At 48.5% G+C, this 14,235-nt stretch overlaps 1 protein-coding gene across 2 annotated transcripts in view; it reads left to right on the forward strand.

Annotated features, from left to right (window-relative positions):
- The first annotated feature begins 10,226 nt into the window (after positions 1–10,226).
- Positions 10,227–14,235, forward strand: part of PRCC (proline rich mitotic checkpoint control factor) — a 36,432-nt gene continuing 32,423 nt past the window's right edge. For both annotated transcript variants that reach the window (XM_063624874.1, XM_063624875.1), the window contains exon 1: positions 10,227–13,351. In XM_063624874.1, coding sequence (XP_063480944.1) covers positions 12,884–13,351 — 468 coding nt within the window. In that variant the 5' untranslated portion in view covers positions 10,227–12,883. The remainder of the gene's footprint in view (positions 13,352–14,235) is intronic.

Raw genomic sequence — 14,235 nt, forward strand, 5'->3', positions numbered from 1 at the left:
CCCCAGCCTCCTGAGTAGCTGGGATTACAGGCACGCGTCACCACGCCAGGCTAATTTTTGTATTTTTAGTAGAGATGGGGTTTCACCATGTTAGTCAGGCTGGTCTCAAACTCCTGACCTTGTCATCCACCTGCCTTGGCCTCCCAAAGTGCTGGGATTATAGGCGTGAGCAACCGCGCCCAGCCAACAAACACGCTTTTAAACTATTTTCCAATTTGGTACACTCAATTTAGTAAAAAGCAAGAGCCCTTCCCATTTCTCCACTTTGTTGCATCATAATAGCCAGTTTGGAAGTGGAAATAGGCTTCTAAATTCTTGTTGCAACAAAATCTATTGGGCCCCTCATTCAGTCCACCATGCAGATGCTGGTTGCAATAATACGACCAGGGTTCCTTTTGTTGCAGTAATCTCCCAGGCCTTGGTTGCAATTTAATATTCAAGTGCTCCTTACAGTAACATCATCAACCAACTCAAAGCTGCCCCTAACAACTAAGCCAAGAGCTGCAGAGGGCCAGTTACACAGGCGGGCATAAGCCTGCTTCCCCTGGGATTCACATCTAACATAGTGCTTTGCAGACGTTAATGTGCAATCAAATCACCTGGGAATCTCTTTTTAAAAGGGTGTAGATTCTAGGCCAAGCACGGTGGCTCACGCCTGTAATCCCAGCACTTTGGGAGGCCAAGGCAGGTGGATCACCTGAGGTCAGGAGTTCAAGACTAGCCTGGCCAACATGGTAAAACCCCATCTCTACTAAAAATACAAAATTAAAATTAGCTGGGTGTGTGGCAGGCACCTGTAATCCCAGCTACTTGGGAGGCTGAGGCAAGAAAATCACTTGAACCCGGGACGTGGAGGTTGCAGTGAGCCGAGATCGCGCCATTGCACTCCAGCCTGGGCAACAAGAGTGAACCTCCGTCTCCAAAACAAAATAAAACAAAGCAAAACAAAAAGTAGATTCTAATTCAGGAGGTTCGGAGTGTGTGCATTTCTTTTTTTTTTTGAGACGGAGTCTCGCTCTGTCGCCCAGGCTGGAGTGCAGTGGCGCGATCTTGGCTCACTGCAAGCTCCACCTCATGGGTTCACGCCATTCTCCTGCCTCAGCCTCCCCAGTAGCTGGGACTACAGGCGCCCGCTACCACACCCAGCTAATTTTGTTTTTTTTTGTATTTTTAGTAGAGACGGGGTTTCACCGTGTTAGCCAGGATGGTCTCGATCTCCTGACCTTGTGATCCGCCCGCCTTGGCCTCCCAAAGTGCTGGGATTACAGGCGTGAGCCACCGCGCCCGGCCGAGTGTGTGCATTTCTAACGCCCTCCAAGGTGCTGTTGCTGCTGCTTAAAACCATCATTTGAGTAGTAAGGGTCTAAAACAACACGACTCACAAGCCCTCAACCCCCCAGCCCAGGTTGGAACCAATTCACAAACGGCTCAGTGAAATGATTCTGTTGATGCTGGTGCGCACTTCTACATTTATGTGGGGAAGGAGGTCAGGACAGAAGTTGAGGGACTTGGGGCCCTAAAACAGATAAGGTTGTGGGGTGCAGATCTGGCTCTAGGATCCTGAAGCGAGTCTCTGGAGGAGGTCAGGCAAAATGGTGGCAAACTTATTTCTGTACAGATCAAGAAGGAGCTGACAGCAGCGGAGAGATGGAGTTTACAGTAATGGGGGAAGGGGTGGTCTAGTGGAAAGAAGCTGGTTTGGCATGTTAAGGGACTTGGGTTTGAATCCTACTTGCTGTTTACTGGCTTTAGGGCTTTGGGTAAATGACTTAACTAGAATTTATAAACAAAATTTTCTTCCACTATGAAAAATGAGAATACAAAACCTCACCTGCTTATTAGTAGGTTCAAGGGAAATGTCTACTTCCTTCCCTTTAACTCCCAACGGAGTCGAGGGGTTTGGCCCTCAACACTGTGTGACCTACTCAAATCAACGACTTCTTGGCCCAAGTTACACGCTCTGTAAAATGGAGGAGAGAAGAATGGTTAGATTAGACCAGTGGCTTTGAAAACTGTGCCTCCATTGCCTACTTCCACCCACGCCACCCAAAATAAAAAAGCAGCCCTGCCTTTGTGCATTCTGTGTGGAGTCAGAGTGGGATGAGAATATGGGCTGTAGAGATAACAGTCTGAGTACTGCCACCACCACGGACCCTTTGTGTGTAACTTTAGGAAAGACACTTAACTACCCTGAGCCTCAGTTTCATGTCCAGAAAACAGAGTTGTGATTAGGATTGAATGAATGAATGCATTGAAGTTCTTTAGGCCAGGGCAAGGTGGCTCATGCTTGTAATCCCAGCTCTTTGGGAGGCGAAGGTGGGCAGATCATCTGAAGTCAGGAGTTCGAGACCAGCCTAGCCAACATGGGGAAACCTCATCTCTACTAAAAAATACAAAAATTAGCTGGGTGTGGTGGCGAGCGCCTGTAATCCCAGCTCTCAGAAGGCTGAGGTGGGAGAATCGCTTGAACCCAGGAGGCGGAGATTGCAGTGAGCTGAGATCATGCCACTGCACTCCAGCCTGGACGAGAGAGTGAGACTAGGTCTCAATAAAGAAATAAATAAAGTTCTTTGCACAGAGCCTGGGACATAATAAGTGCTTAATAAAATTGGTTATCACTGTATTTATTGTTATATTAGATTTTGTGTAATATTTGGTTTGAAAAAAAATGGATTCCTTCGCAGCAAGCTTCTGAGGTACTGGCATTATGCCCTGACAAAGCTGGCAATACCACAGTGGGTAAGGGTGTTTAGGATGGAGTTGGGAGTCAGCTTACTTAGGTTTGAATCCCGGCTATACCACTTGCCAACTGTGTGACCTGCAGCAAGTTACTCAACCTTTCTGTTTCTCAGTTTTCTCATCTGTAAAGGGGGATGTTGATAAACCAATTAATATATATGATATATGTAAAATGCTTGGAGCAGTGCCTGGCACATGGTAGGTACTATTAGTTACCATGTGTTAGCTATTAGCTGTTAGTATTGTAGTATTAGCTATTTTTCTTTAAAATGCCTATATTTTCTAACTCCTCTGTATATAGATACAACACAATTAAAATGTTATTTTTTTTAAAAGATGGTCTTTTTTCTTTTTTTTTTTTTTTTTTGAGATAGAGTCTCACTCTGTTGCCCAGGCTAGAGTGCAGTGGCGCAATCTCAGCTCACTGCAACCTCCACCTTCCGGGTTTAAGCGATTCTCCCACCTCAGCCTCCTGAGTAGCTGGGATTACAGTTGTGCACCACCATGCCCAGCTAATTTTTGTATTTTTAGTAGAGACAGAGTTTTGGCCATGTTGGCCAGGCTGGTCTCGAACTCCTGACCTCAGGTGATCCACCTCCCTCAGCCTCCCAAAGTGCTGGGATTACAGGCATGAGCCACCGTGCCCAGCCTGGTTCTGTTTTTTTGAAAAAGGGAAAATTATAAGAGTTATTCTCTAAGTCTCTACTGGCCAACATGTGTGGCCATTTAAATTTAAATTAAGGCCGGGCATGGTGGCTCTCGCCTGTAATCCCAGCACTTTGGGAGGCCGAGGCGGGCGGATAATGAGGTCAGAAGTTTGAGACCAGCCTGACCAACATGGTGAAACCCCATCTCTACTAAAAAAATGCAAAAATTAGCTGGGCATGGAGGCGCGTGCCTGTAATCCCAGCTACTCGGGAGGTTGGGGCAGGAGAATCGCTTGAACCCGGGAGGCGGAGGTTGCAGTGAGCCGAGATCCTGCCACTGCACTCCAGCCTGGGCCAGAGGGCAAGACTCCGTCTCAAAAAAAAAATAAATAAATAAAATAAAATAAATTTAAATTAAAGGCTGGGCGTGGTGGCTCACACCTGTAATCCCAGCACTTTGGGAAGCCAGAGTGGGTGGATCGCTTGAGGCCAGGAGTTCAAGACCAGCCTGGCCAACATGGTGAAACCCCATGTCTACTAAAAATACAAAAATTAGCTGGGTGTGGTTGAGCACAACTGTAGTCCCAGATACTTCGGAGGCTGAGGCATGATAATCACTTGAGCCTGGGAGGCAGAGTTTGCAACGAGCCAAGATCATGACACTGCACTCCAGCCTGGGAGCAAGACTCTGTCTCAAAAAAAAGAAAAAAAAAAAAGTTTAATTTGACTAAAATTAAATCCAGTTAAATATTCAGTTCCTTAGTTGTACTGGCCACATTGCAAGTGTTCAGTGGCTTCATATGGCTAGTATGGTGTAAATACAGAACATTTCCATCACTGCAGTAAGTTCTATTGGACACCTTTGTTCCAGGGCAGTGGCTGTTGACTGGAGCTGCACATTGGAGTCACTTGAAGAATGAAAAGATATGGCTGGGTGCGGTGGCTCACGCCTGTTATCCCAGCACTTTGGGAGGCTGAGGCAGGTGGATCGCCTGAGGTCAGGAGTTGGAGACCAGCCTGACCAACATGGTGAAACCCCATCTCTACTAAAAATACAAAAATTAGCTGGGTGTGGTGGCGCACATCTGTAATCCTAGCTACTCAGAAGGCTGAGGCAGGAGAATCACTTGAACCAGGAAGCAGAAGTTGCAGTGAGCTGAGATTGCGCCACTGCACTCCAGCCTGAGCGACAAAGCAAGACTCTGTCTCAAAAAATAAATAAATAGGCCGGGCGTGGTGGCTCACGCCTGTAATCCCAGCACTTTGGGAGGCCAAGGCGGGCGGATCATGAGGTCAGGAGATTGAGACCATCCTGGCTAACATGGTGAAACCCCGTCTCTACTAAAAATACAAAAAAAATTAGCTGGGCGTGGTGGCAGGCACCTGTAGTCCCAGCTACTTGGGAGGCTGAGGCAGGAGAATGGCGTGAACCCAGGAGGCGGAGCTTGCAGTGAGCTGAGATCGCGCCACTGCACTCCAGTCTGGGTGACAGAGCGAGACTCTGTCTCAAAAAATAATAAATAAATAAATAAATAAATATTAAAAAAATTAGCCGGGTGTGGTGGTGGGTGCCTGTAATCCCAGCTACTCAGGAGGCTGAGGCAGGAGAATCACTTGAACCCAGGAAGCAGAGGTTGCAGTGAGCTGAGATCGCGCCACTGCACTCCAGCCTGGGCAACAGAGCAAGACTCCCATCTTAAAAAAAAAAAAAAATGCCTGAGTCAGACACCCCTCAGAGTTAGATTTAATTGGCATAAAAGGATTTGTCCAGGAGAAAGACATGAGAAGACGTGAACTTCTAGAAGCTTTATCTGGCAGCAGTGCAGAGGTGGAAGGGCCTGAAGTTGCTAAGCCAGGAGAGGGAGGACAGCAGCGGTCCTGGCTGAGTGACGTGTACCTGCATGGGGAAGGGACTATGGAGGCTCCTGGGGAGTTGTATTCCTGGGTTCTTTTTTCAGCTCTTTCCAAGAATTATGGTGACAATGAATGGCTCCTTGGCCCTCAAAGGAGAGATCTTAAACCTTAGTAGGGCAGGAAGAGGTCAAAGCACCTGAAGATCTGCATGCGTTCCAGACCACCATCTTTAAAATCTGGTTTAATGTTTTGTGTAGGTAATACATGCCAATGATGCAAACTTTAGGAGGTAAAGGGAGTGATTTACCGGAAAGTCATCTCCATGTTACCCTCTCCCTTACAACCCAGTTTTCTCCTTAGAGGCAGAAATATTACTAATTTTGTGTGTATTCTTCCAGTAACATTCTTTCTAATTTTCAAGCAAATGCAGAGATATCTATTTCCTTTACACAAATTGTGACACACCGTATACACTTTGCTCTTTTTTACTCAGCAATATATTAGTACATGAAGATCCACCTTATACCCCATTCTTTTTTCTTTTTTTTGAGACGGAGTCTCACTCTGTCACCCAGGCTGGAGTGCAGTGGCACGGTCTCTGCTCACTGCAACCTCCGCCTCCCAGGTTCAAGCGATTCTCCTGTCTCAGCCTCCTGAGTAGCTGGAATTACATGTGCACGCCACCATGCCCGGCTCATTTTTGTATTTTTAGTAGAGATGGGGTTTCACTTTGTTGGTCAGGCTGCTCTCAAACTCCTGACCTTGTGATCCACCCACCTCACTCTCCCAAATTGCTGGGATTACAGGCATGAGCCACCGTGCCTGGCCACCCCATTCATTTTAATGGTAATAGTTTACAATGTTCCTGTGTCATAAATTGTTATTTTACTTGCATCCCAGGACTGGAACTATTACAAGTTATTTAACCAGTCCCCTGTAATAGTTAAAAAACTATTACAAATTATTTAACCAGATGGGCATTTAGGTTGTTTATTTTGATAACACAAATAATGCAATAGTAAATAATACTGTACACATTTCATCTTATTCAGGAGTAAGGATCTCTCACCATTTTTCTTTCCACTTTGCAAAGTGAAAAAGATAAAAGGCCATTCATAGCAATATTGTTTGCAGGAGTTTGCTGACAAGCAGTACTGGAAGTAACTTTGCTGCCTACAGACAGGAGTGCCATAGGTTAGATGAGAAGCCCACCATTCTGTACAGCCACAGCCCCCAGGTGTGTCTGCATTCCTTTGGTCCCTGGAGATTAAAGTAATGTGATGTGGGGCCAGAGTCAGGCCAACAGATTTGCCATGGCTCTGAGCATGCCTGGCCATACTCTTCAGCCCTTTCCCGCAAGGGTGTTGCTGGTGAGACACTGGGGACAGAGGCCTGGGGAGGAGAGGACTCAGGGAGGTGTGTGGGTGAGGGGGGGCCAAGTCCTCTTTTCTCAACTAATAATTAGATTGAGCCCTCCCTCTCAGGGTAGAGGTAGCCTCCCCACATGCTGGGCAGCAGCTCTGGCCAGGCTGGTGGACGCTGTGGTTCTGTAGAGGAACAGATGGCAGGGTGGGGACTGGAAGACTGTTTCTGCCACCACATTGCCTATGGGCTCAGGGCTTCACTCATTCAGCCGGTCATTCATTTATTCACTCTCACATATATTCCTTGGGCATTGTTAGGTGTGTGCCAGGCCCTGGATGAGTGTTGGGGGATGGGAGTAGTTCTAAAGATGACAATGACCGGTGGCTGGCCAGGACGATAAGGAGGCTCATCCATGAGTCGTTTGCTCTTCAGCCCTGGGACCTGTCAGTCACCCTGACACACCCTGATCCTGCTTTGACTTCATCATTCCAGTTTGTAAGCTTTTTTCTCCAAATTTTATCCTTCCCTGCCCTCTCCTTGCTTTTTTCCTCCAGCCTTTTTTTTTTTTTTTTCGGTATCTTTGAAATTCAAAGTATACATGGAAACCAAAATAAGATTATATCAAGAGGCCAGGCGCTATGGCGCATGCCTGTAATCTCAGCACTTTGAGCGGCTGAAGCAGGCAGATTGCTTGAGCTCAGGAGTTCAAGACCTGGGCTACATGGCAAAAATGTTTCTACAAAAAAATACAAGCAGGGTGCAGTGGCTCACGCCTGTAATCCCAGCACATTGGGAAGTGGAGGTTGGGAGGATTAGCTGAGGTCAGGGGTTCAAGACCAGCCTGGCTAACTTGGTGAACCCGTCTCTACTAAAAATACAAAAATTAGCCGGGCGTGGTGGAGTGTGCCTGTAATCCCAGCTACTGGAGAGGCTGAGGCAGAATTGCTTGAACACAGGAGGCGGAGGTTGCAGTGAGCTGAGATTGTGCCACTGTACTCCAGACTGGGCAACAGAATGAGACTCTGTCTCCAAAAAATAAAAAATAAGGCCGGGCACAGTAGCTCACGCCTGTAATCCCAGCACTTTGGCAGGCTGAGGCGGGCGGATCACCTGAGGTCAGGAGTTCAAGACCAGCCTGGCCAACATGGTAAAACCCTGTCTCTACTAAAAATATAAAAACTAGCCCGGCGTGGTGGTGGACGCCTGTAATCCCAGCTACTTGGGAGGCTGAGGCAGGAGAATTGCTTGAACCCGGGAGGCGGAGGTTGTGGTGAGCCGAGATCGCGCCATTGCACTCCAGCCTGGGCAACAAGAGCGAAATTCCGTCTAAAAAAAACAAACAAAAAAAAACCTTTCCATCAGGGTGATGTGGTTGGGAGTTTGTAGGGGGAATCCCTGGTATCAGACTCTAAACATTGATTCTCAGCATTCCTCAAGACCACCTTGGTTCTCAGCTCTCTTGAATGTGCCCAGTCAATTACCTATGGTGCATCTCTTTTCCACCTTCCAAAATGTTGTTACTGTGTTGTCTTCTCTTCTGAACTCTCCATCATTGTGGGTTTAAGTTTTTTCAAAATGATCTTTAATGCCTTTACAAAAAAATCTCTTTACTGATGTTTCAGTAGGGTTTTAGGAGGGAAACAAATATGTTTGATCATTTCATTCTCTCTTTTTTTTTTTTTGAGATGGAGTCTCTCTCTGTTGCCAGGCTGGACTGCAGTGGCGCGATCTCGGCTCACTGCAACCTCTGCCTCCTGCATTCAAGTGATTCTCCTGCTTCAGCCTCCCAAGTAGCGGGGACTACAGGTGTGTGCCACTACGCCCAGCTAATTTTGTATTTTTAGTAGAGATGGGGTTTCACCATGTTGGCCAGGCTGGCCTCGATCTCTTGACCTTGTGACCCGCCTGCCTCAGCCTCCCAAAGTGCTGGGATTACAGGTGTGAGCCACCATGCCTGGCCCTCATTCTCTTTTACTGGAAAACTTTTATTATGATTACTTTCAAAAGGGTCATAGATGTACCAGTTACAAATTTCTATTCTTTTTTTTTTTTTTTTGAGACGGAGTCTTGCTCTGTTGCCCAGGCTGGAGTGCAGTGGCACCATCTTGGCTGACTGCAGCCTCTGCCTCCCGCGTTCAAGCAATTCTCCTGCCTTAGCCTCCCGAGTAGCTGGGACTACAGGTGCACGCCACCATGCCCAGCTAACTTTTTTGTATTTTTAGTAGAGACGGGGTTTCACCGTGTTGCCCAGGCTGGTCTCGAACTCCTGAGCTCAGGCAATCCACCTGCCTTGGCCTCCCAAAGTGTTAGGATTACAGGCATGAGCTACCGCGCCTGGCCTAAATTTCTATTCTTTCAAATTTTTATTGAGACAGGGTCATGCTCTGTCACCCAGGCGGGAGTGCAGTGGTGTGATCTCAGCTCACTGCAGCCTCAACCTCCCAGGCTCAAGCGATCCTCCTGTTTCAGCCCTCCCCAATGAGGTGGGACTACAGGTGTGTGCCACCATGCCCATGCCCGGCTTTTTTTCTGTTTTTTTTTTTTTTGTTGTTGTTGTTTGTTTGTTTTTGTAGAGACAACGTTTCACCACGCCTGGTCTCCAACTCTTAGACTCAAGGGATTCTCCTACCTTGGCCTCCTAAAGTGCTGGAATTATAGGCGTGAGCCACCATACGCAGTTAAAAATTTCTTTTTTTTCTTTTCTTTTCTTTTTTTTTTTTTGAGACGGAGTTTTGCTCTTGTCACCCAGGCTGGAATGCAGTGGCATGATCTCTGCTCACTGAAACCTCCACCTCCCGGGTTCAAGCGATTCTCCTGCCTCAGCCTCCCAAGTAGCTGGGATTACAGGTGCCTGCCACCAAGCCCAGCTTTTTGTATTTTTAGTAGAGACAGGGTTTCTCCATGTTGGGCAGGCTGGTCTGGAACTCCTGACCTCAGGTGATCCGCCCACCTCGGCCTCCCAAAGTGCTGGGATTACAGGCGTGAGCCACTGCACCTGGCCTTGCCCAGTTACAAATTTCTAAAGGTATAAAAGGGTACATAAGGATAAATAAATCCCCTTTCCTTCACTTTCATGAAGTTTCTATTATCAATTTCTTGCTTGAAAACACTTTTTGAGGATTTATACCCAATAAGGTGAATCATTAATTTTCACAGTAAGGGGATCCTTGTTTAGAAAACATTTGTTAAACACAGCCTGGCCAACATGGTGAAACCCCGTCTCTACTAAAAAAATACAAAAATTAGCTGGGCATGGTGGTGCACACCTGTAATCCCAGCTACTTGGGAGGCTGAGGCACAAGAATCGCTTGAAGCTGGGAGGTGGAGGTTGCGGTGAGCCAAATTTGCGCCACTGCATTCCAGCATGGACGACAGTACAAGGCTCTATCTCCAAAAAAAAAAAAAAAAAAGAAAAAAGAAAACATTTGAGACAGGTCCCTGTCCTTTAGGGGCTTCTCTGCAAGCTGGCAAGATGTGTTGACAAACAACAAGGACAATCATTTCTGTTAGTCCTAAGTCATTTCACTGTGTGTTAGTATCAGGCATTTCTCACAGAAGTAGGACAGGGCTCCATAATACTTTATTATCCTTTTTTTTTTTTTTTTTTTTTTTTTTTGAGACGGAGTTTCACTCTTGTTGCCAAGGCTGGAGTGCAATGGCGTGATCTTGGCTCTTCACAACCTCCGCCTCCCGGGTTCAAGCAATTCTCCTGCCTCAGCCTCCTGAGTAGCTGGGATTACAGGTGCCGGCCACCGCACCCTGCTAATTTTTGTATTTTTAGTAGAGACGAGATTTCTCCATGTTGCTCAGGCTGGGCTTGAAGTCCCAACCTCAGGTGATCTGCCCATCTCAGCCTCCCAAAGTGCTGGGATTACAGGCGTGGACTTTATCCCTTCCTTCCTTCCTTCCTTCCTTCCTTCCTTCCTTCCTTCCTTCCTTCCTTCCTTCCTTCCTTCGACTCTATCCTCCCTCCCTCCCTTCCTTCTTTCCTTCCTTCCTTCCGATGGAGTCTTGCACTGTTGCCTGGGCTGGAGTGCAGTGGCATGATCTCAGCTCACTGCAACCTCCACCTCCTGGGTTCAAAGGATTCTCCTGCCTCAGCCTCCCGAGTAGCTGAGCTTACAGGCACCCGCCACCACACCATGCTAATTTTTGTATTTTTAGTAGAGATGGGGTTTCACCATCTTGGCCAGGCTGGTCTCAAACTCCTGACCTCGTGATCCACCAGCCTCTGCCTCTCAAAGTGCTGAGATTACAAGCGTGAGCCACCACACCCGGCCTACTTTATCCATTTTTCAAAGGAGGAAAGTGAGACTCAGAGAAGAGAAGTGACTGCACAGTCACCAGAGAGTACGTTGGGGAACCTAGATTTGAAAGCAGATTTTAGAAATCAGCATTGTGCAAGGCATACTAGCTGTGAGGTAGGACTTGATGGTCTAGTTTCTCAATGTGGTCTTCAGTGCCTGGTTTGCAACTAACTGAGTAGTTTCTTACAGATCCAGGCTTCCAGGCCCCACCCACATCTGTTGAATAGGAATCTCTTAGGCTAGATTTCAGGAATTTATATTTTTCAGAAGCTTTCCTAGTGATGCTTATGCACATTAAAGTTTGAGCACAGATTGCTCTAAGGAGCCTTCATGGAGAAGGCGGCATGCAGTTTGTCTCTGAAGGGTGGAGAGGTTGGGGAGGAGGGGCCCCATATCAGGCTCGTCTGATAGAGGATTCAAGCTTGGACCTTTGACTGTCTGTCTGCATTGTGGTCATCATTGTCCCTCCTCATTAACCTTTCCAGTTTTCTCTTCAGCCTCCTCCCAAAACCTCAACAGCCTTTTCTCTGGCTTCCCTCAACAGAATTTTCTGCAATCTGGGAACAGGGAGGTGGTGCCCACACAGAGATGGATTAGCATGTAAAGGACACACACATACAGGGCAGACAAACAGAGGGCACTCAGTCACAGGCAGACAGGAAGGGGCAGAGATGGGTAAACAAGAAAAGGATACAAAATCACAAGCGGACAGGGAAGGACTGGCGCACAGCAGATCATCACAAGCAGACATAAATGGGCTGGACAAGGACTCCTATAAACATGGATGGAAAGGAAGGGCACTTACAGAGACAGATGTAAGAAAGTCACATACAAAGCCATAGGAGGCAGCACTCACAGACGTAAAGGAATGCAAAGGACACCTGCAAATGGACAGGTGGGAGGCACAGCCAGGTAGGACGGACTCAAGTGATTCCTCAGAACGGTAGCCCTTTACCCCACTGAGCTGAGAAGGGATTAACCTCAAGTACCTGGCCGGGGTTGTCAGAGCCTTGCCCATCTTTGTCTCACTGGTTGCTGCAGAGGGAGGCCAGGCCCCAGGCTCCAGGGTAAGGTGTGTTCCTGGATGTGCACCCTGATCCTGGTGAGGGAGATCACCTCCTCCCTCTTACGTCACATTTATTTCAACTCTTAGATGCTTATTATTAGACCTGCAGCCTGGCTTTTTTCTGGCTTGCAGCCCAATTTCGTACGGGTCCCTTGGGCCCTTGCTCTTTTTAGGATGTTTTATTCTAATTCCCAGCCCCAGCCGACCGGGAAGCTTCACCAGTTCATTTACAGATCACTTTGCCTTTAAGCAATTTTCCCCAATCCGCCAGCTTCCCAGACCCCCTTTCGTTCCCGACATCACTTGCAATTTCTAAGAGCACCATATCTCCCAGAAATCTTAGTGGCCAAGGGGCTACCCTTGGGAACTTCAAGTACCGAAATGCTCTTCTATCCGTCTCAGTGACTGCCGTGGTGACCGGTGGGGCTTGTAGTCACCTCGGAATTGTTAGGCGACGAAAAAAACTACTCACCCCAGGTGTCCCTGCGTCAGAGGCGGGTTTCTCCCCTGTCTCCCTCTGCTCGCCCCTAAATCCTTCCTCGGACTCCAACTCCCGCCGTGCCTTGCGCTGAGATCCCTGCGGCAAAGAACCGGGCTGTGCCCAAAGTGTTCTCTGGAAGTTGTAGTTCCTGTATTGGTGAGGCAAGGAGGAGGCGGAGTGACTCGGCGGCCATTAGCTGTGTGTAGTTGCCCGGGACTAGGAGCTTAAGTGAAGAGGGACGCCTTGTTCGGTGGAAATCAGCCATAGCCATGAGTTTCTGCCGGGGCTAGCCCTAGAGTACGGAGCAGGCGGACTTCTCGGTTCCCTGCCCCGCCGGGTGGCGGGGCCTACTAGGCCTCCGGGCATCCCCGGTCTCAAGTAGGCCTCATCTGCTGGCAAGGGCGCCCCAAACGCGGGAGGCGCCATGTCGCTGGTTGCTTACGCCAGCAGCGATGAGAGCGAGCCGGATGAGGCTGAGCCCGAGCCAGAGGAAGAGGAGGCGGTGGCCCCTACATCTGGGCCCGCTTTAGGTGGCTTGTTCGCTTCTCTTCCTGCGCCCAAGGGTCCGGCCTTGCTGCCTCCGCCCCCTCAGATGCTGGCCCCAGCCTTTCCCCCGCCGCTGTTGCTTCCCCCACCCACCGGAGACCCCAGGCTTCAGCCTCCTCCGCCCTTGCCCTTCGGCCTGGGAGGCTTCCCCCCACCTCCAGGCGTGAGCCCGGCTGAAGCGGCGGGAGTTGGGGAGGGACTGGGATTGGGGTTGCCCTCGCCCCGAGGCCCTGGCCTCAATCTGCCCCCTCCGATTGGCGGTGCCGGTCTCCCGCTGGGGCTTCCCAAGCCAAAGAAGAGGAAAGAGCCCGTGAAGATCGCCGCGCCGGAGTTGCATAAGGGAGATGTGAGTATCCGGGGAAGGCACCCCCAAACTGTCCATCGGGTTTGAGTCGGTGGTAGTAGGGACATGTGGAGATTTCGGAACTCCTTCCTACAAACGCATCCGTGGATTCAAGGCCACTGGAATCCTCTTATAATGCGATTAATTGAGTTGAAGTTGGTCAACTTCGGGGAGTTTGGGTGTTTGCCCATGTGGGTTTCCTGAAGCTGGGCTTGCCTGCAGAAGGCCACATGTCATCATCACCTGGTACTGACAGGCCTAGGGACACTTGGATCCGCTCCCCCTCTTTGCATCTTCACTTCAGTCTGGCTTTTTCCCCTTTCCTCCTACTGAGAACAGGATGAAATCTGGCACCTGAAGAATGACAGGAGACAGGGCTCCTGAACCTTTGCCGAACATCTGGGACAAATCTTTTCCTTGCCTCTGAACTCAAAAGCATCAGGCCTGGAGGAAAATGATAGCAATCTTGGATTCTATTTTTGAGGGGAATTAGAGGAGAAATCGAATATTTGTTGAGTGCAGATCATTTGCCGTTCATTGGTCCTTTCTTTCAATTATTACAGAGCTCTGGGAGGTAACATACTATTGTTTTACAGATGAGAAACAGGTGTCCAGCATGCACGATTTTACCTGGTAAAAGGGCAGAGTGAAGATTAAGATTAAGGTTCAGTCTCTCTGAACCTCAGATCTGTGCCTCATTTTCACCATTTAGCTATGGTCAAAGCTAGGTGAGTTAGGATGCTTGGGTACTGTTTCTAGAAGAGGCAGTGAGTCTTACCTGTTTCTGTATGTGACAGTGGAAAAATACAAGGCTTCTGGAGTGAGGGCTTTGGAGATAAAGGAGAGATTAAGCCTGGGAGCAGGAACTGCTTAGAATTACTTACCGG

The sequence above is a fragment of the Symphalangus syndactylus genome, chromosome 12 (genome assembly GCF_028878055.3).
Source record: "Symphalangus syndactylus isolate Jambi chromosome 12, NHGRI_mSymSyn1-v2.1_pri, whole genome shotgun sequence".
NCBI classification, from domain to species: Eukaryota; Metazoa; Chordata; class Mammalia; order Primates; family Hylobatidae; genus Symphalangus; species Symphalangus syndactylus.